The 27,798-nt window shown below is 40.2% G+C and overlaps 2 protein-coding genes and 1 long non-coding RNA gene across 3 annotated transcripts in view; 2 read left to right on the top strand and 1 right to left on the bottom strand.

The window, feature by feature from the left end:
* LOC144338711 (uncharacterized) overlaps window positions 1–27,798 on the bottom strand; it is a 47,192-nt gene that overhangs the window by 9,039 nt on the left and 10,355 nt on the right. Inside the window, exon 2 of the long non-coding RNA XR_013413032.1 lies at window positions 2,237–2,545. This is a non-coding gene — a long non-coding RNA (uncharacterized LOC144338711). The remainder of the gene's footprint in view (window positions 1–2,236; window positions 2,546–27,798) is intronic.
* On the top strand, window positions 3,065–5,651 carry BEX5 (brain expressed X-linked 5). The gene is given in 3 exon segments (XM_015127831.3): window positions 3,065–3,226; window positions 4,771–5,095; window positions 5,098–5,651. Coding segments are annotated over 2 exon segments (333 nt in total). The 5' UTR covers window positions 3,065–3,226; window positions 4,771–4,809; the 3' UTR covers window positions 5,145–5,651.
* Window positions 18,311–20,286, top strand: TCEAL6 (transcription elongation factor A like 6). The gene is made up of 3 exons (XM_015127840.3): window positions 18,311–18,406; window positions 18,971–19,043; window positions 19,402–20,286. The coding sequence occupies exon 3, from the start codon at window positions 19,426–19,428 to the stop codon at window positions 20,026–20,028; it is 603 nt and encodes a 200-aa protein (XP_014983326.2). The 5' UTR covers window positions 18,311–18,406; window positions 18,971–19,043; window positions 19,402–19,425; the 3' UTR covers window positions 20,029–20,286.

The following is a 27,798-nucleotide window of genomic DNA, read 5'->3' as shown; positions in this document are numbered from 1 at the left end:
GTCAAGTTTAGAAAACATTACCTGGTGACCTTGAGAAGTGTATTTAAATAAAAAATAAAACAAAAGAAAAAATAAAATACAATAATAGTTAAAAAAAAAACACAGGTGATATAGTTTGGCTGTGTCCCACCCAAATCTCATCTTGAATTGTAACTCCCACAGTTCCCACGTGGAACCCAGTGGGAGGTGATTGAATTACGGGGTGGGTCTGCGCTGTTCTCATGATAGGGGATGAGACTCATGAGATCTGACGGTTTTAAAAACGAGAGTTCTCTGCACAAGCTCTCTCTTTGCTTGCCACCATCCATGTAAGACGTGACTTACTTCTCCTTGCCTTTCACCTTCCACCATGATTGCAAGGCCTCCCCAGTGCCATGAAACTGTAAGTCCAATAAATCTCTTTCTTTTGTAAATTGACCAGTTTCAGATATGTCTTTATCAGTACTGTGAAAATGATTAATACATCAGGCAATACTAAGCATTGGCAGACATGAGAAAGCAGGAATGCTCATACATTATAGATACCAAATTTGGACATTTTTCAGGAGTGACTTCTATGACAATGAAAAATATCCACACATATATAGAAACGACAGTTCTAGAAACTTCAAAATCTGATATTAGTATGAAAATTTTATGTACACAGAAGTTCAATCAACATCATCTATGATAATGATCACTACAAACAACCCAAACATCTATAAATGTGAAAATGAATGTGTATGTACAATAGCAAAGACTTGGGACCAACACAAATGACCATCAATGATAGACTGGATAAAGAAAATGTGGCACATATACACCATAGAAAACTATGCAGCCATATAAAAGAATGAGTTCATGTCCTTTGCAGGGACATGGATGAAGCTGGAAACCATCATTCTCAAACTAACATAGGAACAGAAAACCAAACACCGCATGTTCTCACTCATAAGTGGGAGTTGAACAATGAGAACATATGGGCACAGGGAGGGCCCATCACACACTGGGGCCTGTCTGGGGGTGGGCAGCAAGGGAAGGGATAGCATTAGGAGAAATACTTAATGTGGATGATGAGTTGATGGGTGCAGCAAACCACTCCATGGCACATGTATACCTATGTAACAAACCTGCATGTTCCACACATGTATCCCAGAACTTAAAGTGTAATAATCATAATAATAAGAAGAAAATGAATATGTGTGTATTATCTTTGCTTTTGAAGGGAGATATTTGGACAGATTTAGAGTAAAATGTGAATAGTATATTTCCTGGAGTGGGAATAAAACTGATATTATCCTTCTACCTTACCTGTGTTTTCTAATTCTGCTGAGGGCTTTTTCTGGTACCTTGGGAACCTGCTCAGCCCAGGTGTAGGACAACCTAGAAGTACCATAGATTTTAACATCCTCTGGGTGACATCCACCAATAAAGGGCCAAGTCTGTAGAAAAATATCCCAACTTCTCATCATTAGTTAGGATAATTCTGAGGAGCACTCTAAGTCATTTCTGAGACTCGGAGGGTTCCCAGCAGATTTGAGCCAATTGCCTTTTGGTCTTGTCAGTATCTGGTGCTATATTTTAAAATAACTTTTCCATCCTAAGATTATATAAAAAATAACATGCTAAGTTCTATTTTTAATGGTTTAATGTCTTTTTATGCAAACATTTAGTGTCTATTTTTAAGTGTATGAGAATGATAAGGAACTTCATTGTTTTTCAAAATAGTCAATTATCCCAGCACAATTTCTTCAATCTAACCTTTCCCCACTGATTCAAAGTATTTCAATGCATTTACTAGCATTTTTCCATATTTGGGTTTGATAATCGAATTTCTTTTCTGGTTCATTTGTTCTAAATTTATTCTGGTACACTATTATCTTAACATTGCAATTTCACAATACTTTTTAAACTTTTATTTTAAGTTCAGGAATACATGTGCAGCTTTGTTATATAGGTAAACTGATCCTCTCCCTACTCCCACCCTCCATCCTCCTGTAGGCCCCAGTGTTGTTCCCCTCTATGTGTCTATCACAATACATTTTCATCTGTCAGGGTAGCTTCCCCAAATTATTGCCCTGAATCGTCGGGGCCAGGTGCTATTCTAAATTGTGGTTACACTAATACAATTTAGAGGAGATCATCAGTTTGTCACAGGTTCTCAAAACATGAAAATCCACCAGGGAGGCTCTATTAGACTCAATGCATCACTTCATGGAAAGACATGAAGATAGAGCTCCTTCACAAGAAAACTCACCCTTTTTCCTTCCTTCCTTCCTTCCTTCCTTCCTTCCTTCCTTCCTTCCTTCCTTCCTTCCTTCCTTCCTTCCTTCCTTCTGTCTTTCTTCTTTCTTTTTCTGACGGAGTCTCACTCTATCACCCAGGCTTGGAGTGCAATGGCGCTATCTCCGCTCACTGCAACTTCTGCCACCCAGGTTCAAGCAATTCTCCTGCCTCAGCCTCCCGAGTAGCTGGGATTACAGGCGCCTGCCACCACGCCCAGCTAATTTTTGTATTTTTAGAAGAGTCGGGGTTTCACCATCTTGGCCAGGCTGATCTTGAACTCCTGAAAATAATTGTATTGTCTAGTTATGAAAACAACAACAAAATGAATGCATGCTGATGAAAAACAAAATAACAAACAAATAAGCAAACAAAAAGGAAAGTAGTTTAAGTGAAAAAAATTTTGAATACCACTTCCTGCCTATTTTCCAGACTTCCTAGCTTCTCGCTCCCCACCCCTACTCCAGGGTCCAATCTGGGACCAAGACTTACAATACTGTTAGGGCTTTACTTGCTGGACGTGAAGGGGAGAGAAGTGTGCGTTTAGGGGTATAGAAGAGGAAGAAGCGATTCTTTAAAACCTCCAGCAGAAACCACAGCAAGTCAAATACAAAGTATTATGACCCGTTTGGTCTTGGGGATCGCTACATTAAAAAAAATGGAGGGTTGGGTAGTAGCCTGCGGTAGTGGTGGAGAAAGCAGGAATGCAGAGAAAGGTGACCCCACCTACAGTCCCGCCCCCACCCTCCTGCCGTACTGCGGGTGTGAATGGTATTTGGAAATCTGAGCTCACAGTGACGTGGGCCTTAGGAGACCCAGAGCCAATGCGTGGATTAGTTTCTCCTAGTTGCAGTTTGGTAGTCATCGCTGGCCGTGCGACGGCTAGCTGTTGCCCTGAAGGCAAGCGAGCCAGCTGCCCTGGAAAGGAGGAAAGTGGTAGAAGCCGACCCCTGCGCCCTGACAGGTTGGTGGGCGCTGAACGGTGTGAGAGCTGCAGAAGGCAAAGACCAGAGCGGGTCTAGGACTGGATTATCTACCCCTTTCCAGATACACACCCGTTTAGTGTGAGAAATGGAGCGACTGGGGAGAGGATCTCCCGAGGGGGCCGGATTGAGAATGGGTACCATTTGAGATCTCCTAGGAGGCCGGCCATTGGGCAATGTCTGATGGAGTCCGGCCGGTGGAGGAGACTGAAAGGAAATAGCCTGCTTCCTGCTGGGCCGCGGGAGGGAGGTGCAGCCGGTGACCAAGTTGTGGGGAGGGCGGACCCTACCAAAGTTTTAGGCCTGCCTTCTAGATATCTTTTCTTCACCTTCTACCCATTTAGAGCTGGAAATGATAGGCTGCGGGGGCCGAGGAGAGGAATTGCTGCAGAGGAGGGGGACAGAGATCAGGTCTGGAAAGCAGGTCCCTATTGCGGCAGTTGAGCGGGCGAGCTTCTGACTGCGGGACAGAGGCGAGGAGCGAGAAACTGTTTTGGTCCCAGCAGGTGGGTCGGTGTAAGCCTGGGCGCTACTTGTAGATCCTGGAGTGAGAATGACAAAGCGCAGAGACCGCAGCAGGTCCTAGTTTGCAATGCCCACATACCTCTTCACTCATCGTCCATCTTGATGCATAAAATGGTGGGCATGGGAGTGGGGATCGGGTGGAGAGAAGGCCTGATGGATACCTAGATTGAAATTCTTTGTGAATAAACTACGTATCCATTCAGCAAGCTCTTCTAACTCCCCCGCCAGGCAAGTTGTCTGCAGTCCAGAAATGGTAACTAGATGACAGTAGGAGGAAACAGTAGAGATGGGAGCCTAAAGAAGAGGTTAAAACGTTTTGGAAATAATCATCTTTGATGCCTATTTCTGGAAGGTGGGATAGCCTGTCACAGGGTAGGAAAAGAAGTCGTGAGACAGGATGGAGGAGAAACAGAAGGTACTAATACTAGGAGAACCCTAAATCAACTCTCATTACTGGTCCTTTGATTAAAAGATCAGTCCTGGTAATTGTCACATTTGTCTGCAGGTCTTTAAGTGCGTTTTCAAGGCTAAGAGAGAAAGATTGCCTCTGATCCCTGAAGGCAGGAGGTTGCCTGGGGCCCTCTGGTGTAGGGGTATCAAGGATCAGAGCAGAATCTGGGTGACTCACAGCCCTTCCTGCCAGAGTTGAGTGCAGGAGAAACTTAGGAGAGTCTTCATAAAATGACAGCCCTGTGTCTGATGAGGGAAGAAGGGAGTAGAGGGGCGAGGTCTGGGGCGCTCCTGGAGAGCTTATTAGGATCCCAGGGAGGTGAAGTCTGGTCTCTCTATGATTGTCCCCCTCCCCCAACTCGTCCTGCATTTTGGTGGTAGGAGTGGCCTGGGGAAGGGATTTTCAGGGAAAATGGAGGGCCTTGCAGCAGCGTTGGGTCTGGGGCTTCCCCTACAGGGTTCACAGTTTCTCAGGTGGGAAAACCTTTGCCAAACAGAACTCTGAATCCTATCAAGCATCCACTCCCTCTTCTTGTTTTTTATCTTCTAGGAAGAAAAAAAAAAAAAAAAAAAAGGAAAAAAACTCAACATGGAAAATGTCCCCAAGGAAAACAAAGTTGTGGAGAAGGCCCCAGTGCAGAATGAAGCTCCCTCTTTAGGAGGTGGTGAAGACCAAGAGCCAGAAGGAAATGTTAGAGGGGTTTGGGCTCCACCTGCCCAGGATTTTGGAGAAGATGTGCCCAATAGGCTTGTCGATAACATTGATATGATAGATGGAGATGGAGATGATATGGAACGGTTCATGGAGGAGATGAGAGAGCTAAGGAGGAAAATTAGGGAACTTCAGTTGAGGTACAGTCTGCGCATTCTTATAGGGGACCCCCTCCCCATGATCATCATGATGAGTTTTGCCTTATGCCTTGAATCTGGAGGTTAATAATCATAAAATCCCTGCTTTCTAAATTCACATTTTTCCTGGTGTACCATTAATGTGGACCTTTTGGCATTCTTCTGCAATTTTCTGATTGGAGATTGCATTTTGACCTAGTCTGTAAGTTTTTCTGTCAGAAGAGGACTTTCATCAACTGTCGTGGAAAGATGTTTATTGCATACTGTAATGTTAACAAAGCAATTTAAAAGCAGTCTATAAATAGACTATTTCATTTAGATGTGTACGTATGCACACTATATATAAAATATATAATATATATGAAATACACACACACACACATATATATATATATATATATGAATGAGTGAAAACCAGAATGTGCTTTATCTATGTTGTATAGTTACTGGTACTTTTTAATTTCTTTATTTTTTTCTTGCTTATCTGTTTTTTCTCACTTTTCCAAAATGAATACATGTGTTTCATATGTTCCAGGAAAAAGAAAAGGTAACAAGCAAGGGACTTGCCAATCAGCTTATATAGGAAATGGGGGCAATTAATAAACACTTGAAACACAGTTTAAAGACATGTAAATCTTATATTATCTATGGATCTCTCATTTAGAAACATGTACCTGATAATTACAGATACATTACATTATAAATGCCTTGGAGGGCCGCTGTGGGAATCAAATGAGGTAATGACTGAGCTCTGTGTCTTGCTCTGTTTATACATGCAAGGCTCCAGCCCTCCAGGTGCCCTTCATTTTTAGGGAAGATTCCAAGGAGAGTGCCTATCAGCAAGTCCAATTGATTTCCAGGTGAGTACAGGTTCAAAATCCATTATCCAAAATGCTTGGGACTAGAAGTATTTCAGATTTCTGTTTTTTTTTTTTAAGTTTTTGGAATATTTGCATGTACATAATGAGCTATCTTGAGGATGAAACCCAACTCTAAACATGAAATTCATTTAATTTTATATACACCTCAAACACATAGCCTGAAGGTAATTTTTTTTTTTTTTTTTTGAGACGGAGTCTTGCTCTGTGGCCCAGGCTAGAGTGCAGTGGCGCCATCTCAGCTCACTGCAAACTCCGCCTCCCAGGTTCACTCCATTCTCCTGCCTCAACCTCACGAGTAGCTGGGACTACAGGCGCCTGCAACCACGTCCGGCTAATTTTTTTTTTCTTGTATTTTTAGTAGAGACGGGTTTCACCATGTTAGTCAGGATGGTCTCAATCTCCTGACCTCGTGATCCGCCTGCCTCAGCCTCCCAAAGTGCTGGGATTACAGGCGTGAGCCACTGCGCCAGGCCTGAAGGTAATTTTATACAATACTTTTAATAATTTTGCGTGTGAAACAAAGTTTGTGGATATGAAGTCAGGTGTGAAATTTTCCATTAGTAGCATCATGTCATGTTCAAAAAGCCTTGGATTTTGGAGCACTTCGATTTTGGATTTTTGGATTAGGGATGCTCAATTTTAAATGCTTTTCTATTCATCTGCTGCTCTGCCTTTCTTTTCTGCATAATGCCATAACTATTAGGCACATCTTCCTCTTCACTTGCATTTTGCTCCCTCCACTGGCTTCTACCACTGCAGATGTACTGGACTCCTGAACATGACAAAGACCCACTGATTTCTCTGGAACCTTCAGTAGTCTGATTCCCCATTTTGCCTTTTCAAAAATGTATAGAGTGTCCCTCCCTGCTTTAGAGTTATACTTAAACCAGGTGGATACTTCACCAACACTGCTTGTAAATGCAAACAGCCCTTTATGGTTTTCTCATACTTCTTTCCTCTTCCCCTTCTCCCAGACAAATTTGAGTGACGCTCATGATAGTGTGCTCGGAATTGGATTATCTCTTCCATCCTCTGATGAAAATAGCCAAGTCTCGTTGACTATCAATTTTCTGTGCAGACATTGCTACAGGTTTCATTCTGCACATACACAGGAGTTGTAGGGATAATTTTATGTTCCCAAGACTACTCTGGTTCACACCACCCTGACTTCAGGAGTCCCCAGTAGTCTACACTAACTTACACGGATCCAGATAAGTTTCCCTCTTCCTTTGCTTTGAGATTTGCTGTGCCAAATAAACCTCTAATTACAGATTGATGAGAAATAATGGCAGGAACTGGGGATCTGGTAGATGAATCCCAATTTTAAAACATTGTTCACAGTCATCACTGTTTCCTACTAAACTGTGCCCTTCTCACAGTAAATATTTTGTCTCATTTATGCTGGTATCCTTAGTGTTTAGTATAGGGCCTGATAAGTTGTAGGGCACAATGGTTAGTTATAACTGAGTTGAATCCTGCGATCTGGACCCGGGGTAGCTTCTGATGATTTATGGGCAAGGACTTCTTTTCCCTACAGACTGTAGCTTGCAATTTAAAAGGAACACAGAAGAAGAAGCATTATATGCCAATTTCCAAAAAAATGCACTTATCTTAACATATATGTCAGTGTTTATCAACATGTCCTATATAGACCAGTTGCATCAAAATTGCCTGAAGAACTGGCTAGAAATTCAGAAAAAAATGTGTTTCACTCCATACTCACTGTACCCTAGTTAATCAGACATCTCTGGACTTACATGAATTAAAGTGGAGGCCCCAGCTTTAGTCAATCCCAGACACCCCTCTCCCCACCTTATATTATACAGAAATGGATAGTTGGTTGATTGGTAGATCTGAGACCTGTGAAAACACTACGTAGAATTTAATTAATCTATATACATCAGGCATTATTTCCCTATTAGACGGTGCCCTTCTTAAAGAGACAACTACTTTTTATTTTTTTAATGCTATTGTCTTTAGTGCATAAGTTCTCAATCCTTGCTTCAGATTTGAAATACCTGAGGATACTTTAAAGTGGAGCTCAGGACCCAACTCCAACCAGTTGAGTCAGACTCATTAAAAGTGGGACCAACAGATCCTTAGTGTGAAAGATCCCATGGTGATTCCAATGTAGAGTTGAGAGGTGAGTGAAATTTGTGGCTAAAATATCTTTGGCTTATTTTCGCTGTACTACCCCTGATTGTGTTACCCTAACCAGGTTAATTTGTTTATAAAGAATTTATATCTTATGAAAGAAATACCCTAGGGGAGGAATTATACCCCCAAATCACAACAACATCTTTTTAAGAAAATATTTGCCAGTGTTCGTCCAACTTTGTTAGCCGATCAAATACTTCAGAGTTCCGCTTGGAGCGTGTTTAAAATACATAATTCTGGCCCCATCCAAAATCCACTCTTTGGTAATGGTGCTGAGATAGCTACATTGTCAACAGTCTTTAGGTGATTTTGATGCACATTAGAGTTTGCGGATCACTTGTGCATACATTTTTATCCAGATTATGTTAAAAACAAACCAATAAAATAACTAAAATAAAATATAAATGTTCGCCTAAATTCAGGGAAAGGAGCAGTAAGGAGAAGATGTATATGGACACAAAAAATAATTTTAAAAACTAAAATAAAAATTTTAAAACATTAAATCATAAAGGGAAAGACTGACATTCACCATGTAAAAAACAAATTAAATCTTCTGCAAAGTAAAGTAAGACTGTAAATAAAGTTCAAGGAACTTCAAGGAATTTCAGTTAGAAAGGAATATGTTCACTAATCAATTATACCATGGTGACTATAGTTAATAACATAATATTGTCTACTTGAAAATTGCTAGGACTTTAAGTGTTCTCACCACAAAAATTGATTGGTATGTGAGTTAATGTATGTGTTATATTGTTTGATTCAGTACTTCCACAATGTATAAAGATATCAAAACATAATTTTGTGCACCATAAATATATACAATTTTTAATTCTCAACTAAAAACATAAATTAAAATAGAATATGAGACTTGAAGAGCAAAGGCAGCCATCAGCAAGCCAAAAAGAAAGGCCTCAGGAGAAACCAAGCCTGCTGACACCATGATCTTGAACTTTCAGCCTCCAGAACTGTGAAAAATAAATTTATACTATTTAAACCACCCAGTCTGTGGCATTTTGTTATAGCAGTCCTAGTAGATTGATAGAAGATATAACACATACTGGTGGTTATCAAGGACTAAGGGAGACAGTAACGATCAAAAACTGCTTTGTGGGTGACGGATTTTACTTTGGGGTGATGGAAATGGTTTGGAACTAGACAGAGGTGGTAGTTGCACAATATTGTGAATGTACTAAATGTCATTGCATTGTTCACTTTAAAATAGTTAAGTTTTTGGATATTTTTAATTGTGGAAAAATGTACATAATATAAAGTTTACACCGTAGCCATTTGTAAATGTACAATTTATTTCTGTTTTAGAATCATCACCGGCATTCATCTCCAGGAATTTTGTGTCATTACAAACTGAAACTCTGTACGCATAAACAATAGCTTCCTAGTCCCCATTTTCCTCTCCCTATATCCCCTGGTAACCACTATTCTACTTTCTGTCTATATGAATTTGACTTTTCTAGGTATCTCACATAAGTGGAATCATACCGTATGCGCCCTTTGATGTCTGGCTTCTTTCACCTAGTATAATGTTTTTAAGGTTCACTAATTTTTTAGCATGTAGCAGAATTTTGTTCCTTTATAAAGCTGACTAATATTCTTTTGTATGTACATATAACATATTGGTAATCCATTCATCTCTTGATGTACATTTGACTTGCTTCCACCTTTTAGCTACTGTTGATAATACTGCTAGGAACACGGGTGTATAAATACCTGTTCCAGAGCCTGTTTTCAATTATTTTTGGCATATACCCAGAAATGAAATATAGTGATTTTATGTTAAGTTTTTGAAGAAAGGCCATAATGTTTTCCCTAGTGGCTGTATAATTTTAGATTCCCACCAGCAGTGTGCAAGCATTCTAATTTCTCCATATCCTACTTGCCTTAGTCCATTTTGTGTTGTTAAAACAGAATACCTGAAGATGGGTAATTTATAAAGAAAAGAGGTTTATTTAGCTCATGGTTCTGTGGGCTGGGAAATACAAGAAGCATGGCACCCAGATCTGCTTTTCCTCTATTGCAAGCCATGTATTAGGTCAAAACATTGCAGAGAAGTTCAAAGGGAAAGCAGAGATGTGCAAAGAGATAAAACATAAGGGGTGTCCTGGCTTTACAACAACCCACTTTCTGGGGAACTAACCCATTCCAGTGATAACTAATCCAGTCTCATCAGAGTGTGAACTCACTAACTACCTCCAGAGTACCACCAAGCCATTCATGAGTGATCCATCCCCATGATCCACACATCTACCACCAGACCTCATGTCCCAACACCACCACTAGGGGGATGAAATATCAACATATATTTTGGTGGGAACAAATTTAGACCATAGCACTCACCAACACTTATTATTTTTTTGATAACAATGATCCTAATGGGCATGAAGTGGTATCTCACTGTGCTTTTGATTTACATTTCCTTAATGATTAGTGATGTTGGGCATATTTTCATGTGCTTATTGGCCATTTGCATATCTTTGGAGAAATGTTGATTCAATTTATTTGCCCATTTTTAAATTGGGTTCTATGTGGATTTTTGGTGTTGTCACTGACTTATGAAAATTTTAAAATATGTTCTGGATTTTAATCCCTCATCAGATATAGACCTGCAAATATTTTCTTTTGTCCTGTAAGCTGCATTTTCATTCTCTTGACACTGTCCTGTGATGCACAAAAGTATTAAATATTGATCAATTTGTACCTTTTTGTTGCTGATACTTTGTGTGTCATATTGAAGAAGCAACAGCCAAGACCAATGTCATCAAGCTTTCTCCTATTTTTCTTCTAAGGTTTTCATAGTTTTATATTTTACATTAAGTATTTGATTAACTTTTAGTTAATTTTTATAAATGATATGAGATAATAGTACAACTTCTTTCTTTTGCATGAGAATATCCAACTTTTCCAGTACCATTTGTGGAAAAGACTACCTTTTCTCCATTGAATGGAAAATAACTGGAATGAAAAACTTGCTAGAGCAGCTCAGTAATGGGTTTGAAGTGAATGAAGAAAGAATCAGTGAACTTGAGGATAGGTAAATGAAGATCATGAGTATAAGGAACAAGAAAATAAAGAAAAATGGAGAAAAATATAGAGACATTAAAGAACCATGGTACACCATCAAGCATACAAGCATAGGCACAAAGGGAATTCCATAAAGAGAGGAAAAAGAAAAGGTGGAGGAAAATATATTTGAAGAAACAGTGACAAAATACTTTTTGAACTTGATGGAAAACACAAATATACAGCTGACTTTTTATCAGAAATCACGGAGGCCAGAAGACAGTAAGATGACATTTTCAGAAAGTTGAAGGAAAAAGACTTAACTAACACTTCTTTGGAAACTCTACTTAAAACTTTGAGGAAAAATTAAGGCACTCCCAAATAACAAACAGTGAGTAATTTTAACTAGCAGCACTGTCCAACAAGAAATATCAAGGAGTCCTTCATGCTGAAATTAGAAAACACTAGATAGTAACATTAATCCACGTGAAGAAATAAAGAACACTAGTAAGGTAACTAAATAGGTAAATATAAAAGACTGTGTGGTAGACAGAATAGTGGGTTTCCAAAAGTTATGCCTGTCCAAACCCCTGGAACCTATGAATGTTACCTTTTATGCCAAAAAGAGACTTTGAAGATGTTATTATGTATCTTGAGATGTTATTAAGTATCTTAATTATCCTGAATTATCTAGGTGGGCCCTAAATGCAATCACAAGTGTTCCTATACGGAGACACATGGAAATTTGACACAAAAGAGAAAGAAAGGTATGTGATGATGGAAGCAGATAGACATTTGAAGATATCATGCTGCTGGCTTTTAAGATGAATGAAGGGATATTGGTCTAAAATTCTCTTTTTTTGTTGTGTCTCTGCCAGGCTTTGGTATCAGGATGATGTTGGCCTCATAAAATGAGTTAGGGAGGATTCCCTCTTTTTCTATTGATTGGAATAGTTTCAGAAGGAATGGTACCAGCTCCTCCTTGTACCTCTGGTAGAATTCAGCTGTGAATCCATCTGGTCCTGGACGTTTTTTGGTTGGTAGGCTATTAATTATTGCCTCAATTTCAGAGCCTGCTATTGGTCTATTCAGGAATTCAGCTTCTTCCTGGTTTAGTCTTGGGAGAGTGTAAGTGTCCAGGAAATTATCCATTTCTTCATGTCTAAAACACCAAAAGCAACGGCAACAAAAGCCAATATTGACAAATGGGATCTAATTAAACTAAAGAGCTTGTGCACAGCAAAAGAAACTACCATCAGAGTGAACAGGCAACCTACAGAATGGGAGAAAATTTTTGCAATCTACTCATCTGACAAAGGGCTAATATCCAGAACCTACAAAGAACTCAAACAAATTTACAAGAAAAAACAAACAACCCCATCGAAAAGTGGGCAAAGGATATGACCAGACAGTTCTCAAAAGAAGACATTCATACAGCCAACAGAGACATGAAAAAATGCTCATCATCACTGGCCATCAGAGAAATGCAAATCAAAACCACAATGAGATACCATCTCACACCAGTTAGAATGGCAATCATTAAAAAGTCAGGACACAACAGATGCTGGAGAGGATGTGGAGAAATAGGAACACTTTTACACTGTTGGTGGGATTGTAAACTAGTTCAACCATTATGGAAAACAGTATGGCGATTCCTCAAGGATCTAGAACTAGAAGTACCATATGACCCAGCCATCCCATTACTGGGTATATACCCAAAGGATTATAAATCATGCTGCTATAAAGACACATGCACACGTATGTTTATTGCAGCACTATTCACAATAGCAAAGACTTGGAATCAACCCAAATGTCCATCAGTGACAGACTGCATTAAGAAAATGTGGCACATATACACCATGGAATACTATGCAGCCATAAAAAAGGATGAGTTTGTGTCCTTTGTAGGGACATGGATGCAGCTGGAAACCATCATTCTCAGCAAACTATCGCAAGAACAGAAAACCAAACACCACATGTTCTCACTCATAGGTGGGAACTGAACAATGAGATCACTTGGACTCGGGAAGGGGAACATCACACACCGGGGCCTATCAAGGGGAGAGGGGAGGGAGGAGGGATTGCATTGGGAGTTATACCTGATGTAAATGACGAGTTGATGGGTGCTGACGAGTTGATGGGTGCAGCACGCCAACATGGCACAGGTATACATATGTAACAAACCTGCACATTATCCACATGTACCCTAGAACTTAAAAAAAAAAAAAAAAAAAAGATGAATGAAGGGGACATAAGCCAAGGACTACAAGAAATTCAGCTCCAGAAGTTGAAAAAAACAAAGAAGTGGATATCTGCTGACTCTGGTCAAAACCCCATGAAGGCATTTTAATTTCTTACTTCTAGTATTGTAAGGGAATAAGTTTTTCCTATTTAAAACCACTAAGTTTGTGGTAATTGTTACAGCAACAATAGGAAATTAATACAAATAGTTATAAACGTATATTTGTCTGTAACTCATTTTTCTCTTATTAGATTAGAAAGAAAACTTTATAAAACAATAAATACAAAACAGATATAATGGCTAAGATGTAATTTCTATGACACTCCTCCTAGATCACAAAGGAGGAAAGAGGAAATGGAGATAAAGTTTTGCATCCCATTAAAATTAAGTTAGAATTGATACAAATTCAGTTGTTTTAAATTAATACACTAATTATAATCCCTAGGCCAACTACACTAAGAAAATTATTCAAAAACATTGTACAAGAAAAAGGAGAATTAAAATGGTACGTCAAAAATATCCTTTTAAAAGTAATTCAATAGTGGAGAAATAAAGGAACAAAAATACACAACAAATAGAAAACAAATAACAAAACAGCAGATGTAAATATTACCTTATTCATTATTGCATTAAATATAAGTTGATTAAGCATTTCATTCAAAAGGCAGAAAGTAGCAGAATGGGTAAAAAAAAAAAAAAAAGCATGATCCAACTATATACTATCTAAAAGAGAATATATTTAAATAAGCAAATAAAATTAATGTGAAAGGATGGAAAATATATAATATGAAAAGAATAGCCAAAAGAGCCAGATGAAAAAGACATTAAGACAAAAAATGTTATCATAGAATAAAAATGTGTTATATAACAAGTCTGATCCATCAGGACTATACAAAAATTATAAACATATATAAACATAAAACAGATTTCCAAAATACATAAAGCAAAAACTTACAAAATAGAAGGAAAAAATTAGGAGAAAATAAAGACAATTTAACAATCGTAATTGGAGACTTCAAAACCACACATTCAAAAATAAAAGAAACAAATAAGAATATCAACAAGGAAATAGAAGACTTAAACAAAACTACAAAACCAACTGGAATAACAGACATGTAAAGAACACTCCAAACAGCATAAGCATACACATTCTTGTCAAGCACCCATGGAACATTCTCCTGGAAAGACTACATAACAAATAATAAAATCCCATATACACTTAAAAGTATTGAAATTATAAAAATAATATTCCCTGATCATAATGGAATTAAATTTGTAATGAACAACATAAGGAAATTCAAAAATCCTGCAAATATGTGGAAATCAACCAATATACTTCAACCTGAAGGAATCATGAGAGAAATTGAAAAATACTTAAAAAAAAACACACATAAAAAGTTATCGGATATAGGTAAGCAGTATTTAGATGGAAATGTGTAACTGTAAATGTCTACTTTGAAAAAATAAAAATCCCATATCAGTAAACTTCCATCTTAAAAAGCAACAGAAAGAAGAGCAACTTAAATCAAAGAAATCAGAAGGAAGGGAATAGTAATCACTACAGTGGAAATAAATGAATTACAGAATAGAATATCAACGAAACTAAAAGTTTGTTCTTTGAAAATATAGATTAAAAAAAAACCTGACAAAACTTTAGTGACACTCACCAAGAAAAAAAAATGATGAAGACTGAAACTATTAAAATCAGGAATAAAAAAGGGGTCATCATTAGCAACTCTACAGATGTAAAAAAAAGATTATAAGGTAATACTATTAACAACTGCATGACAAAAAAATGAGACAAGGTAGATGAATGGGACGAATTCCAAAAAAGACACAGCCTACCCAATTGACTTAAAAAGAAATAGAAATACAAGTAACATCATTAAAAATGGTAGCGTATGGAACTCTGGAACTCCATAATGAGCAATTAGTGAGCTGGCAAAAACTGTTACCATCAACTTTCTCAGAACTCTGGAATCCAGTCAAAAAATTATAACAATGAAAGGGAAACGTGGTGAAGAATAAACGCTGCCAATTTGTGGTAAGAAAAAATTTTCAATTGCCTATCTACCACTCTCTATGCCCCAGATCAGCATTGATCTGTTGATGACAGCCCACTATCCTGGTTTAGATAGCTAGTACCAGTGGAAGGAATTTGGACCGTATTCTCGAAGAAGTGTGGTATGGCGATCAGCCTGCCTGGCAGCACTTTCATCACTAAGGCTTCCTTCATTACACCAGACTGGGAGGACTCCCAGGGCTTGGGCTGCATTGGCTCTCCAGTTGGCTTTTGCCAGAAGCATTTAAAATCACAGGTGTTGGCCAAAGAAGTCTGGAGCAAAGGACAACACTCAGAACAAGCAATGGACAGACCGAGAAGCCTGAGAAGGAAGAGTTTGGGAAACAAGATATGTGGAAGAACAAGCATTTTAAAAAAAACTTTTATATATACTGGAAAATCAAAAAGACCATGTGTATGCTGAGGGTGGGACACATATTCAGAAAAGACCAGAGAAAATGCAAGCATTCAACTTAGGTGAAGCTTCAGGCTCTGCATAAGGAAAATGTAAAGCATTAAAAAAGTACTCCAACTCAGAGTTCATTTGCAAAGACTGGGAAAGATTTTTTTTTTTTTTTTTTTTTTTTGAGATGGAGCCTCATTCTGTAGCCCAAGCTGTAGTACAGTGGCGCGATCTTGGCTCACTGCAATCTTTGCCTCTGGGGCTTAAGTGATTCTCCTGCCTCAGCCTCCCAAGTAGCTGGGACTAGAGGCATGCGCCACCACACCTGGTTAATTTTTTTGTATTTTTAGTAGAGACGGGGTTTCACCATGTTGCCCTGGGTGGTCTTGAACTCCTGAGCTCAGGTGATCCACCTGCCTTGGCCTCCCAAAGTGCTGGGATTACAGGCGTGAGCCACCGCGCCAGGCCAAGAAAATATTTTTTATTCATCAATTTTCTTTTGTTGACTTTAGGCACTTAAAGTAACAGCATCCACACACCAGCTGGTTAATAAGCAATAAAACACAGACTTTAGTGGCCACACAAGACAAAGAGTACATAATTTGCTAAAATGGTTTAAAAAGTCACTAAATAAGTAAACAATAACCCACAAGAGAGCAACAACAAAACCCAAGGAAGAGGGAGAATCTAATTTCCAGAGTTAACATATTAGAATCAAAATACACAGATTTCAACAAAACTTTGTGAGGCATATAAGGAAATAAGAAAGCATAGCCCATACACAGGAAAGAAATAATTAAATACTATCATGAAGAAGTCCATGTATTAGAATAACAAGAAAATATTTTTAATCAACTGTCTTATATATGCTCAAAGAACTAAAGGAAATCATAAACAAAGGACTGAAGAAAAAGAGAAGAATGTCTCAGCAAATACAGAATATCAGCAAAGATGTGAAAATAAAAAGAGATATAGAAATTATAAAATAAATAGAAATTCTGTATTTGAAAAGTACAATAACTATAATTCACTACAGGGGCACAACGGTAGATTTGAGCAGGCAAAAGAATCAGTGAACTTAAAATAGGTGAATTGAGATTATTCAGTTTGAGGAGCAGAAAAATAAAAATAATGTGAAAAATGAAGAGAGCACACCTATGCATGATGGGTGTTCAACAAGAAGAGAAATAGAATAGGGCAGAAAGAATTTTCAAAGGAAGAATGACTGCAAATTACTCAAACTTGAGGAAAGACACTAGTCTATGTACCCAAGAAGTTCAATACACTCCAAACAGGATAATCTGAAAGAGATCCAAACAAAAACATGTTATAAACATCTTGTCAAAACCCAAATATATGACAGGACACTGTAGTGACAAGAATATTAGCAATTTTCTAGTTCTTTGGGTTCAGTGGTGGTTTCACAAATGTGAAAGAGAAAGACAATGGAAGGAAAGTAAACAGTTATTAGCAATTTTCTAGTTCTTTGGGTTTAGTGGTGGTTTCACAAATGTGAAGGAGAAAAACAATGGAAGGAAAGTAAACAGTGGGGAGGAGAGGAGAGGGGAAAGGTGGGGAGGAGCAGTAGGCAGTGAGAAGAGCATGTTGTGAACCAAGGGCTGTGATGAATTTATGGATCTGAAGTTCATATTAAAAACGTTTGAATGCTTTCTTTTCTAGCTGTCTGACATTCTCTTTCTATGAAAACTGGTCAGCTGTTGGAAGGTAACTTTCAAGTGTGGAGAAAGGCCAATGGAGATGACAAGAAGGAAGTTGGTGAAATCAGTTTGGGGTACACAGGCTTTTGAAATCAATTTGTGTTACAGGGCTTTGACGCACCGTGTCCCTCAGAGGCGGTGATATCCAATAAACAACTGGAAAAACTGATATGAGACACGGAGAAGGGAATAGCCTGGAGATGTAGATCTGGGAGTCATCGGTGCTTTCTGGAAATGAATGAGATCACACAGGGAGAGACAACTTGAGGACTGAGAGAGGAGGCCCAGGACAGAACCCCAGGAACACCGCCACTCAAGGTGGCAGCTCAGCTTCCTGGCAGGCACCACTACCCCGGGCTCTGGAGTCAGGCAAAGCCGGTATTGAAAGTGAGCTGTGGAGTTCTCGGGCTGAGCGCTCTTGGCAAAGTCGAGTACCCTCTCTGATCAGCTGACACACCTGGCGATAATGGGCATCAGAGAGAGATGCCCTGTGAGGATGCTGTGAGCTGCGTCAGGTAAAGCACCTGGGGTCAGAGAGCCACCCCTCCTCTTCTTCCTGATGACTCCCATTCCTTTGTTACACACACACTCTCCCACCTTCTGCAACTTCCCAGTCCCTCGGGATGGATGGTGAGGTGGGCGGGAAGGGGGTGGTGGTGGCCTAGCTCTGGTGACGCGGTGCTCACGTGAGTGACCAGGCGCCTACGTGGGCACCAGCCCCCGCGCCCGCCCGCCCGCCCTGCGGTCCGGTCCAGGCGCCCGCGCAGAATCAGCTGTCTGAGCTGCCCAGGCGGCGGGGGAGCAGCGAGCGGGCTTCCGCGAGCCCGAGGAGGCACAAGCCTGTCCTGGGTACCCGCAGGTCAGTGTGAAGGCAGGCGCTGCCGGCGGACCCTGAGATAGGGGTGGAGGGAGCCGGTAGTAGGATTGGGGAGGGGGCGGAGAAGGGATCCTGTAGATTGGTGAGAAGGGGGATGAGGAGCGGGCCGGGGCGGGGGCAGGGAAGGGAGAACCCCCGAAGCGAGCCTGGCCCATCTTCTCGACGCCCCCTTGCACTGAGCCCTCCATCCATTTTAGTGCTGGAAAGGGGGGGGGGTAGCGACCCCGCAGTGCGACAGTGAAACGTAGACATATTCTGGAAATAACCCCCTCTCACAATCCTCTCCCATGTAAACATCTGACCTCGCAAAAACCGGGTGGCGCTGAGACAGGTTGCCTCCGGGGGAAGGGCACTAAGAGACAAACGCAGTTTGGAAAGCATCCTGGTTTGGTGCCCGAGGCCTGGAAAGAAATGGCGGTTGGGGTGCGGGGGAGGTAGGGGAGAAAAACATTGGGTGAGCAGGGCCTGGACTCAGGAAAGGGAACCGAGTCCCCTGTGAGCCCGCTGAGCGCGCAGTCCCTGCGCCTGTCTCCTGTCTGTCCGCAGGTCTGCGCGTCTGTTGTTCCCAGCGCTCTGAGAGGCCTGAAAAGGAGGAGCAACCTGTCCAGAATCCCCGCAGGTCGGTGAAAGCAGGGGGCTGCATGGACGGGGGCTCACAAGGGTTGAGAGTGTGGAGGGCCCGGCCAAGGCCGAATTGGGACCCCTGCCCATCCCCCTACCCACGTGAACACACACCTTTCCAGGCTGAATCCGTTCAGAGAAGGAGGCAAGGCGTGCCAGGGAATGACTGGCTCACGTGTGTGGGAGGAGTGATGGGCTACCTGGCGGGCAGAAGGCCCTCTTGGAGGCCCGGCCAGCTTAGGGGAACCCTCACCAGGGGTGAGATGCAATTACTATTCAGACCTGCATTCCACCCCAGGCCCTCAGTCTCCCGTGTCTCCTCTTTGTCTCCTCTTCCCTTCACTGTCATCCCCCAGGACAGGAAAAAGAGAAATCTCGACATGGAAAAACCCTACAATAAAAATGAAAGAAACCTGGAAAACGAGGGAAAGCCAGAAGATGAAGTAGAGCCTGATGATGAAGGAAAGTCAGACGAGGAAGAAAAGCCGGACATGGAGGGGAAGACAGAATGCGAGGGAAAGAGAGAGGATGAGGGAGAGCCAGGTGATGAGGGACAACCGGAAGATAAGGGAAGCCAGGAAAAGCAGGGCAAGTCCGAAGGTGAGGGCAAGCCACAAGGCGAGGACAAGCCAGCCTCCCAGGCAAAGACAGAGAGCCAGCCACGGGCCGCCGAAAAGCGCCCGGCTGGAGATTATGTGCCCCGGAAAGCAAAAAGAAAAACGGACAGGGGGACAGACGATTCCCCCAAGGACTTTCAGGAGGACTTACAGGAAAGGCATCTGAGCAGTGAGGAGATGATGAGAGAAAGTGGAGATGTGTCAAGGGCTCAGGAGGAGCTAAGGAAAAAACAGAAAATGGGTGGTTTTCATTGGATGCAAAGAGATGTACAGGATCCATTCTCCCCAAGGGGACAACGGGGTGTCAGGGGAGTGAGGGGTGGAGGTAGGGGCCAAAGAGGCTTACACGATATCCCATACCTTTAATGCCTTTGGCCTTCCACTCTGACTTCTCTGATGAGATTATTGCCAATCCTGCTTTCCCTGGTAGATATTTGCCAGGCCCAATGCTTTAACCTTAAGCTGATATTTTTGCTTTAGATGTCAATCTCATTACCAGCAGCCTTTTGACCCAACTACAGCGCTCTATATTTTAGTAGAGGATTTTCACCCATGTGCATGGAAAAGATGTTCATGACACATTGTAAAAAAATAAATAAATAAAGAACAGTTTGCAGAACCGCATATACAGTATCAGGCAATTTTTATAAAAATGTAAATGTTTGTATAATGCATTTCTGCACAAAGAAAACTTTTAAAGCGTGTACACTAAAAAGTAGGCAATGGTTATTCCTGAAGGGCAGCCAAGAATAGGTCTCACCTGTGTTCAAAAATGAGTCCTACCACCTCTTTTATGTACCTCCATGACATTCCTCTGCTGCTGTGCACATCCCTGTGTCTTCCCTAGGTGTAGCCAGGTCAGTGGGCACTGTTGCTGGGTCCTCTATCATGTTCCTGGGTCCTCTAACATGAGTGCTGGGTCTGCACACATGTTCCTGGGTCCTCTGTCATGCTATGGCACCCCAATGTGTGACTCTTTTACTTTGCTCACTCATCTCTATCTTTTCTTTACTAAAGGATATGGATTATATTTGTCATACTAAAAAATAAATAAAAGCTGAAAACATTACATAATAAGAAATTGAACTGTTTGGTGAACTTACAAAGGCAATAAAGACACAATTCCTGTTATCAGAACATAAGATGACAGGTAAAATTCATATTATGTCTGGGACTAAAAACTAAATGAATCAACCTGGAAATTCTAACAGATCTATTGCTGTAAGAGTCAATCTTGTCATTTGTAAAATAAGGATAATACTTGCCTCACAGGACTACCTGGTGGATAAGATGAGGTATTGAGGATGTGAGCCGTGTTGTGGCCTGGTTTCCACCAGGTACTCAGGGGAGAAATGGCTCCTAAACTATTCCCCTACAGTGGTAGGAAAGTCAATGGAATCAGACACATTGGAGGAGGGCTGAGGGAGTTCTCACCATGTCTAGGAATATTTCCAGGCAGCTAAGAAGTAGATGCCACTATCTCCTAGATACTGCCACGTCTGCTGGGCACTATGCCCTTTTTCCCAGGTCCTGCACCCTTTACTGATAGAGGATTTATGGTGTCAAAGCCCTGTCATTTTCTCTGGAATCACTGGTAAGCAACGTCCACCAACTCATGACCCCCATAGAAATGGGTAAAGCCCTCTCTCCACTTTATAGTTATAGTAACCAGGTACACATGGATATCACCTTGGTGCTGCTTGGGCCTCTCATTAATATCTTCCAAATTCTTTTTATGCCAAAACGATCATTTGTGTGTATTCCTGATTTGTTTGTTTTGCATACATAAATATTCTCCTCACAAAACTCAGATATTGCAGGCTAGGCCAGGAAAACATAACTGCATGATAGTGGTTGTGCTGTTCTCATGGGTTAATATCTTGTCTGCAGATGCTCTTTTCTCTGTTGAGTTCACTCTCAGGAAACTTGTCAGGTAACACTTTAGCAGTTGAGCAGACCCATCAATACATTTGAGTTTTAGATCCTTTGTAATGAACATGTTGTGGTCCATGAACCAGCTGCATAATCATCACCTGGGGAAGTAATTAAAAATGCAGAATCTCAGGTCTTGCCTCAGACCTACTGAGTTAGAATCTTCATTTTAACAATATCCCAAGAAGATTCCTATGCACACTGAAGTTTGAGAAGCACCGGCTTAGAAAGAGACCCTTCAGGTTCCCCACTCCCACCTTTACATAAAATATGTGCCTAAAAATATAAATATGTGTGCTATATAAGACACACATCACAGATTATTAAATAAGCCCATGTTTTTCAAATTGAAGTTGTCCTTCCCCCATGAGAAGTAGATCTTGAAATCAATTCAATGGGTCAAGATAGGTAATTTTTAAAAAATGAAATAGGATAGAATAGAATTGAATACAGCCAAACAGAAAATATCAAATATCAAATAGCATTCTAACTAGAGTGAATATTTTTTGTGAACTTTGTTTCAGTTATGTATGTATGTATGTGTGTGCACCATGAGTTATGACGAAAATCAGTTTCTGACTGTGGGCTGCAGTAAAAAAAAATGAGAAAGACTGCACTGGATTCTGCATCTCAAAACATGGCATGTCCATTTTATATTTGTATTTCTAGTGCCCAACACAAGTAACTGACAAGTAGTAAGCACTTAATAAAAATGTAAATAATAATGACTGAGTCTCCAAGTTTAGCCCCTGTCTACCTAAATAACTTTGGACAAATAAATTGTCTAACAGGGTTTACTTACACTCTCCAAAGTACTGAGGAGTAATGGGCTTTACAGGCTGTATAGGACGTACTATATATAGCAGAATATCAGCAGAGATATTAGTTCACTATATACAGTTAACAGTAAAAGCTTCCCTTACTAAAGAACACATATTCAGCAGCACCAAGGAGAGTTCCCGCACTGTAAGGGGTAAAACTTCTCAGTCCCTGGAAGACAGGCACTGCAAAGTGAAACTGAACAACTGTGGAATCTGTGTTATAAAAAGACCCAGGGTTGGGAAAGTGGCTCATGCCTGTAATCCCAGCACCTTCAAAGGCTGAGGTGGGTGGATCACCTGAGGTCAGGAGTTTGAGACCAGCTTGACCAACATGGTGAAACCCCGTCTCTATTAAAACTATGAAAAAAAAATTAGCTGGGCGTGGTGGTGGGTGCCTGTAATCTCAGCTACTTTGGAGACTGAGGCAGGAGAATTGCTTGAACCCTGGAGGTGGAGGTTGCAGTGAGCCGAGATCGTGCCATTAAAACAAAACAAAACAAAACAAAACAAACAAACAAACAAACAAAAAACCCAGTGGAGGGTTCTGTATATGCCACAGGAGCACAGCCTCACAAAGGAACAGAAGAAATGCCAGAGTGGGAAATCATGGGTGGTAAACTGCCCTAGATGGGTAGCAGTTAAGTACATACCTGCAGATGATCTTACTACACTTAGCTTGAAGGAATTAAGACCTTAGATTTTAGAGACAATATGTATTATACTGATTTTGTTCTTGGACTCCATATGGTTTCCTGTTTTAAGTGGTACCCAGAGCAAGAAAAAGATCTACAGTAGTTCCAGACTGTAGTGTGACCTTCTCTGATACTTCAACCTCATGACCCTGCAGATCCAATTGTATTGTGTCCATGCTAGAAAGTGAGGCTCCATGGAGTTTTAGAAAGCCCCAATAGTAGAATTCAAGTATATGCCTCTAGGGTTTTTTGAGCAAAATCATTCCCTCTTGGCAACTAGTCTACATTTGAGAATCTGCTCCTGGCGTGCTATCAAACCCAGTAGAGACATAACAGCTGACCATGAAGTATTAATTTTCCATACTAACAAGCTACTCTTAATGAACGCATTGCTGTCTACTCTGTTGAATAATAAAGTTTTGTGTGGACATCAGCTTTCAACCATTAATTGCAAATGGCTTTAAAAGATCAGACCAGAGTAAACCAAGAAGGCACAAGTAAATTTCATGTGCAGCTTGATCAGACTCATTGCCTCTCTCTCAACCAACATATATCATATATGGCATCTTGGTGAATTCTTCATCCTTGTGACCAGTTAGAAAAAGAGATATGGAACAATGTATCAATTCCTGGTTGTATCTTCTTGGTATATTGATAGTAGGTGCAAGTGGATGGCTGCCTCACTGTAGTCCCACTCGGGGATAACCCAGAATAGTAGAAAAAAGACCCTAGGATTTGACGTACGATTTTGGGTGAATCATATGGTTGTCCATTTTGTACAGAACGCTTAATGGTTGGAGGTATGAATCTACCCTGCCTCATGAGCAATGACTAAAAGATTGGTTGGTCAAGTACTTGAAGAGAATTAGTTGGACAATTAATGATGAGGAGGATTTTAGATGTCCTAGATATCTTGAGGAGGATTCAAAATTTCAGCCAGACTGAGTTCTCATTGGAAGTTCTGGGAGGAAATCTATGTCCAAGTTCTTTCATGTTGCTTTCAGAAGTTGCTTCCTTGCAACTGTAGGAATGTGGTCCCCAATTTTTTTTTCTGGCTGTCAGCCAAGCCATTTTCAGCTCCTAGAGGCCATTTGCATTCCTTATGATGTGAACCCCTCCAATCTTCACTGTGTACCTGCACATTGATTCTTTCTAAAGCTTCTAATCTCTGATTTTTCTGTCTCTGACTCTAGACCCTCATCTAAAGGGATGATGTGATTAGGTTAGGCTCACCCAGATTGTCTCTGGATGTTATGATCAACTGATCTGGGAACCTAATTATATCTGTGAAATCTGTTTACAGTAACACATAGATTAGTATTGGATTGAGTAACTGGAGGAAGATATATATAACACACTGTGGGCTGGTAACTTGTGGAAACCATCTTAGAATTCTGCCTACCATAGTCTGCCTTCAGGTCCCCAAAATTTATTTCCCTACCAAATGTAAAAATACAGTCAACTTCTCCCAAGATTCGCCAAAATCTCATCCCATTACAGCATGAGCTCAAAAGTAAACATGTCATCATCTAAATTATATAAACCAGATGTGGATGAGGATCTTGGGCATAATCCATTAAGTAAAGCTCCTGAAGACATTTCATCCCATCTGCGGGTCTGTAAAACTGAGGAGACAAATTATTTGCCCATAAAATTCCCAACCTATGATGATGTGACAAGCACAGGATAACAGTTATAGACAAAAGCGGGTAAAAAAATGGAAGATAAAAAGAGATCACTGGCTCAAAAACTTCTTTGTTAGGTTTTAAGGCCTGGAAAAATCCTTTGTGGCACTCAGCTTCACTCTCTGTTCACTTGGATGTGTCCTCTGGACTGTCAGGTCTGTGCTCTGAGCTCTTGGCTCTGCGATCTGAGTAATCCTTCCTTTTTCATTAGATGCAGCATGTGTTCTCAGCCGAGTAGTTTTATCAGATCATTTCTTATCAAGAGAAGTTTGGGGATCTCACAACCTTCTCCCATGTTGTACTCTATCACTTTCATTTAGAGTTGGCAGTGTTTATACTGATATAATTTTCTTTAAAATCTTGTGAGGTGAGCCTTGCATAAATTACACTAGGTTTTACTCCATTGAAGAAAATTCACATTGATAGATATTTTTGAGATCATCTTTCTCTATTTTTTTCTCTTGCTGAGGTAGCTGAGTGTGGCTGGTTTTAGGTCCTAAAGGCTATGCGCATTCCTTGCCACATTGTACCCTCCAGCTTTAAGGCAGCAGCAGCACATTGAAACCTTCTTAAGCTTTGAATCTCTGATTTCTCTGTCTCTGACCTCTAGACTCAGCCTCTCTAGTTTGATTGAGAGCATATTTGAGTCATACTTTCAATCTCTTGAAAATGATCTTTGTGTGACTAAGTGCTCTGACTTTCTTATTTTTCTAACGTTTCAGAGAAAGACTGTAACAACTACATCCTCAGCTTTTTCTCTGTGTCATATTATCAGAAGGAATCTCTTAATTTTGTGTATTTTTCCATTTGGATAGGATGGGTATTTCCCCGTCCTCAAGTTTTAGTTCCTTTTTGTTTAACAGCTATTCTCTCAATATATCTCTCTCGTCACCTTTTGCTATAAGCAGCAGGAAGAAACCAGACTACACTTCAAAACATTGCTTGGAAATCATCACAACTAAATGTCCCAATGCATCACTTGCAAGTTCGGCTTTCCACATAACTGTTGGAGACTATTTCTCTAATTTTCATGCCACTAAATATAAGGATATTTTCCCTCCAATTTCTAGTAACTTGCTCCTCGCATACTACCAGCCCCTCGCCAGCAGAATCTTTAAGGTATATATTTTTACTTACAGTTGGATAAACATCATCATGTTCCTCAAAATTCTCCCAGCCTCCATCAACTGCCAGTTTCCCCAGCCACTCTCATATATTTAGGCATTCACTACTTTCAGTACTAAAATTTTTATTAATATTCTGTTACTGTGTAACATATCACTTCAAATGTAGCAGCTTAAAACAATACCTACTTATTATCTGACAGTTCTATAGGTCAGAACTTTGGAATTCACGACTGAATTCCTTGATCAGGGTCTCACAAAGCTAAAATCAAGCTGTCAGCTAAACTGAGTTCATATTTGGGGGTCTTGACAAAAAATAAGGTACTACCAAGCTAATTCCTCCTGGCAAAGTTTAGTTTCTTGCACTTGTAAACTAAAAATAAAATCTCAATTCCCCCATTGACTGAACAGACCACTTCTTGGCCAAGGGGACTCCAGAGAAACCTTAAAAACTGAGTTCCTGGCTTTGAGAGGATGCTAGGTCAGACAAGTCTCATTATACCCCCTCCCTTTTACAGTTTAGACAAAACAACTGACCACCATTAATGTAAAAATATATATCATTAATGCTAATAGAACGGACTCTTTGTGGCAATAAGATACAAAATTATAAACAGGACCTAAGGCCATGGCAGGTAAGGGTTAAGTCATGCATTCCTGGACTTAAAGAATAAACTATGTTTTAACTGCTACAAAGTTTTTCTTTTTGTCTAACAGCTACACAAGCACTGACCTTGAGATAAGCAATATTAACACAATTGTAGCTCACTACCAGACACTGACTAACTGACAACCTGTTTCACAAGCCATAACTACAGCTTTAATTGGACAAGAGACTGATTTCAGTAACTTTCTCCTGTTAGGAAGACCACTGACCATGGACTGGTTCTGGGCCAGTTTACAGAGGCCAGAACTTGAGTGCCTTCATGTCCCTGCTTTACCTTTCGACTTATAGAGACTAATTGTAATACATTTACATGTTAAGTTTCCACCCCAACATGAATGGGGTTCATATATAACATGCATGTTTATTCAATAGGCATGCATTAGGACTCACTGAATTATATTCATATCTCCTATAACCTGTTGAATATGTATGCTTAGCCAACCTATCCAGCGTAAATTCCTGTCTTACCCCTTCCTCCCTCAAAGTGCCTGTTTCCAGGTTCTGCCAGAGGCTATGCTTCCCAGATTGTCAGAATGGCCACCTTGAAGACTGTAACTCTTTATAAAAAATAAAATCTCCTTTCCAAATTTACAAATTCTGTCATTTTTAAGTCAGCATACTGTAGGTCTGAGGTCCCCAGTTAAGACAGAAATGGATCATCTTAATTCAAGTTGGGACTGACCTTATTTAAAGCTAGGCTTTAGATATTGTGAAAATAAGTTTATTTTCCATTCATCTTTATTTCTAGAGCATAACGTTACCTGGTACCAATGGAAATTCAAGGATGTATACCAGGAACCTTCCTCCCTTGGAACCTGAACTTCAGTTTCTGTGTCCCAGCCTTTTAAAACTGCTGAAAACTTCACTGCTTCTCAGCCTAATATCCTCAACTTTCCTATCAACAAATGTCTCAAAGAAAAAAGTTATACCAAGTCTAGGTTTCATATATGTGGAATTATTTTGTCTTTAAAATTTTGGTCACACAAGTCTTCAATACTTTGTTAGCTCCCCAATGTCTTCAAACAGATTGTTTGAAACTGTTCAGCTTTCCTAGTAGATCTTCATGGGAGGGTTTGCTCTGAAACAAGGTGATCTACCATTGCTAAAAATGTTATTTTTCTTGTTCTCCTAATTATTAAGAACTTCTTCCATAGTAGATGCCCTCTGGTAATTATTTAATTGAGAAACAAATATTTTGGCACTCAGTCTACCTTG

Source organism: Macaca mulatta, chromosome X (assembly GCF_049350105.2).
Source record: "Macaca mulatta isolate MMU2019108-1 chromosome X, T2T-MMU8v2.0, whole genome shotgun sequence".
In the NCBI taxonomy this organism is placed as follows: Eukaryota; Metazoa; Chordata; class Mammalia; order Primates; family Cercopithecidae; genus Macaca; species Macaca mulatta.
Note: the sequence above shows the minus strand (reverse complement) of the source record. Positions and strands in the feature narration are given on the sequence as shown.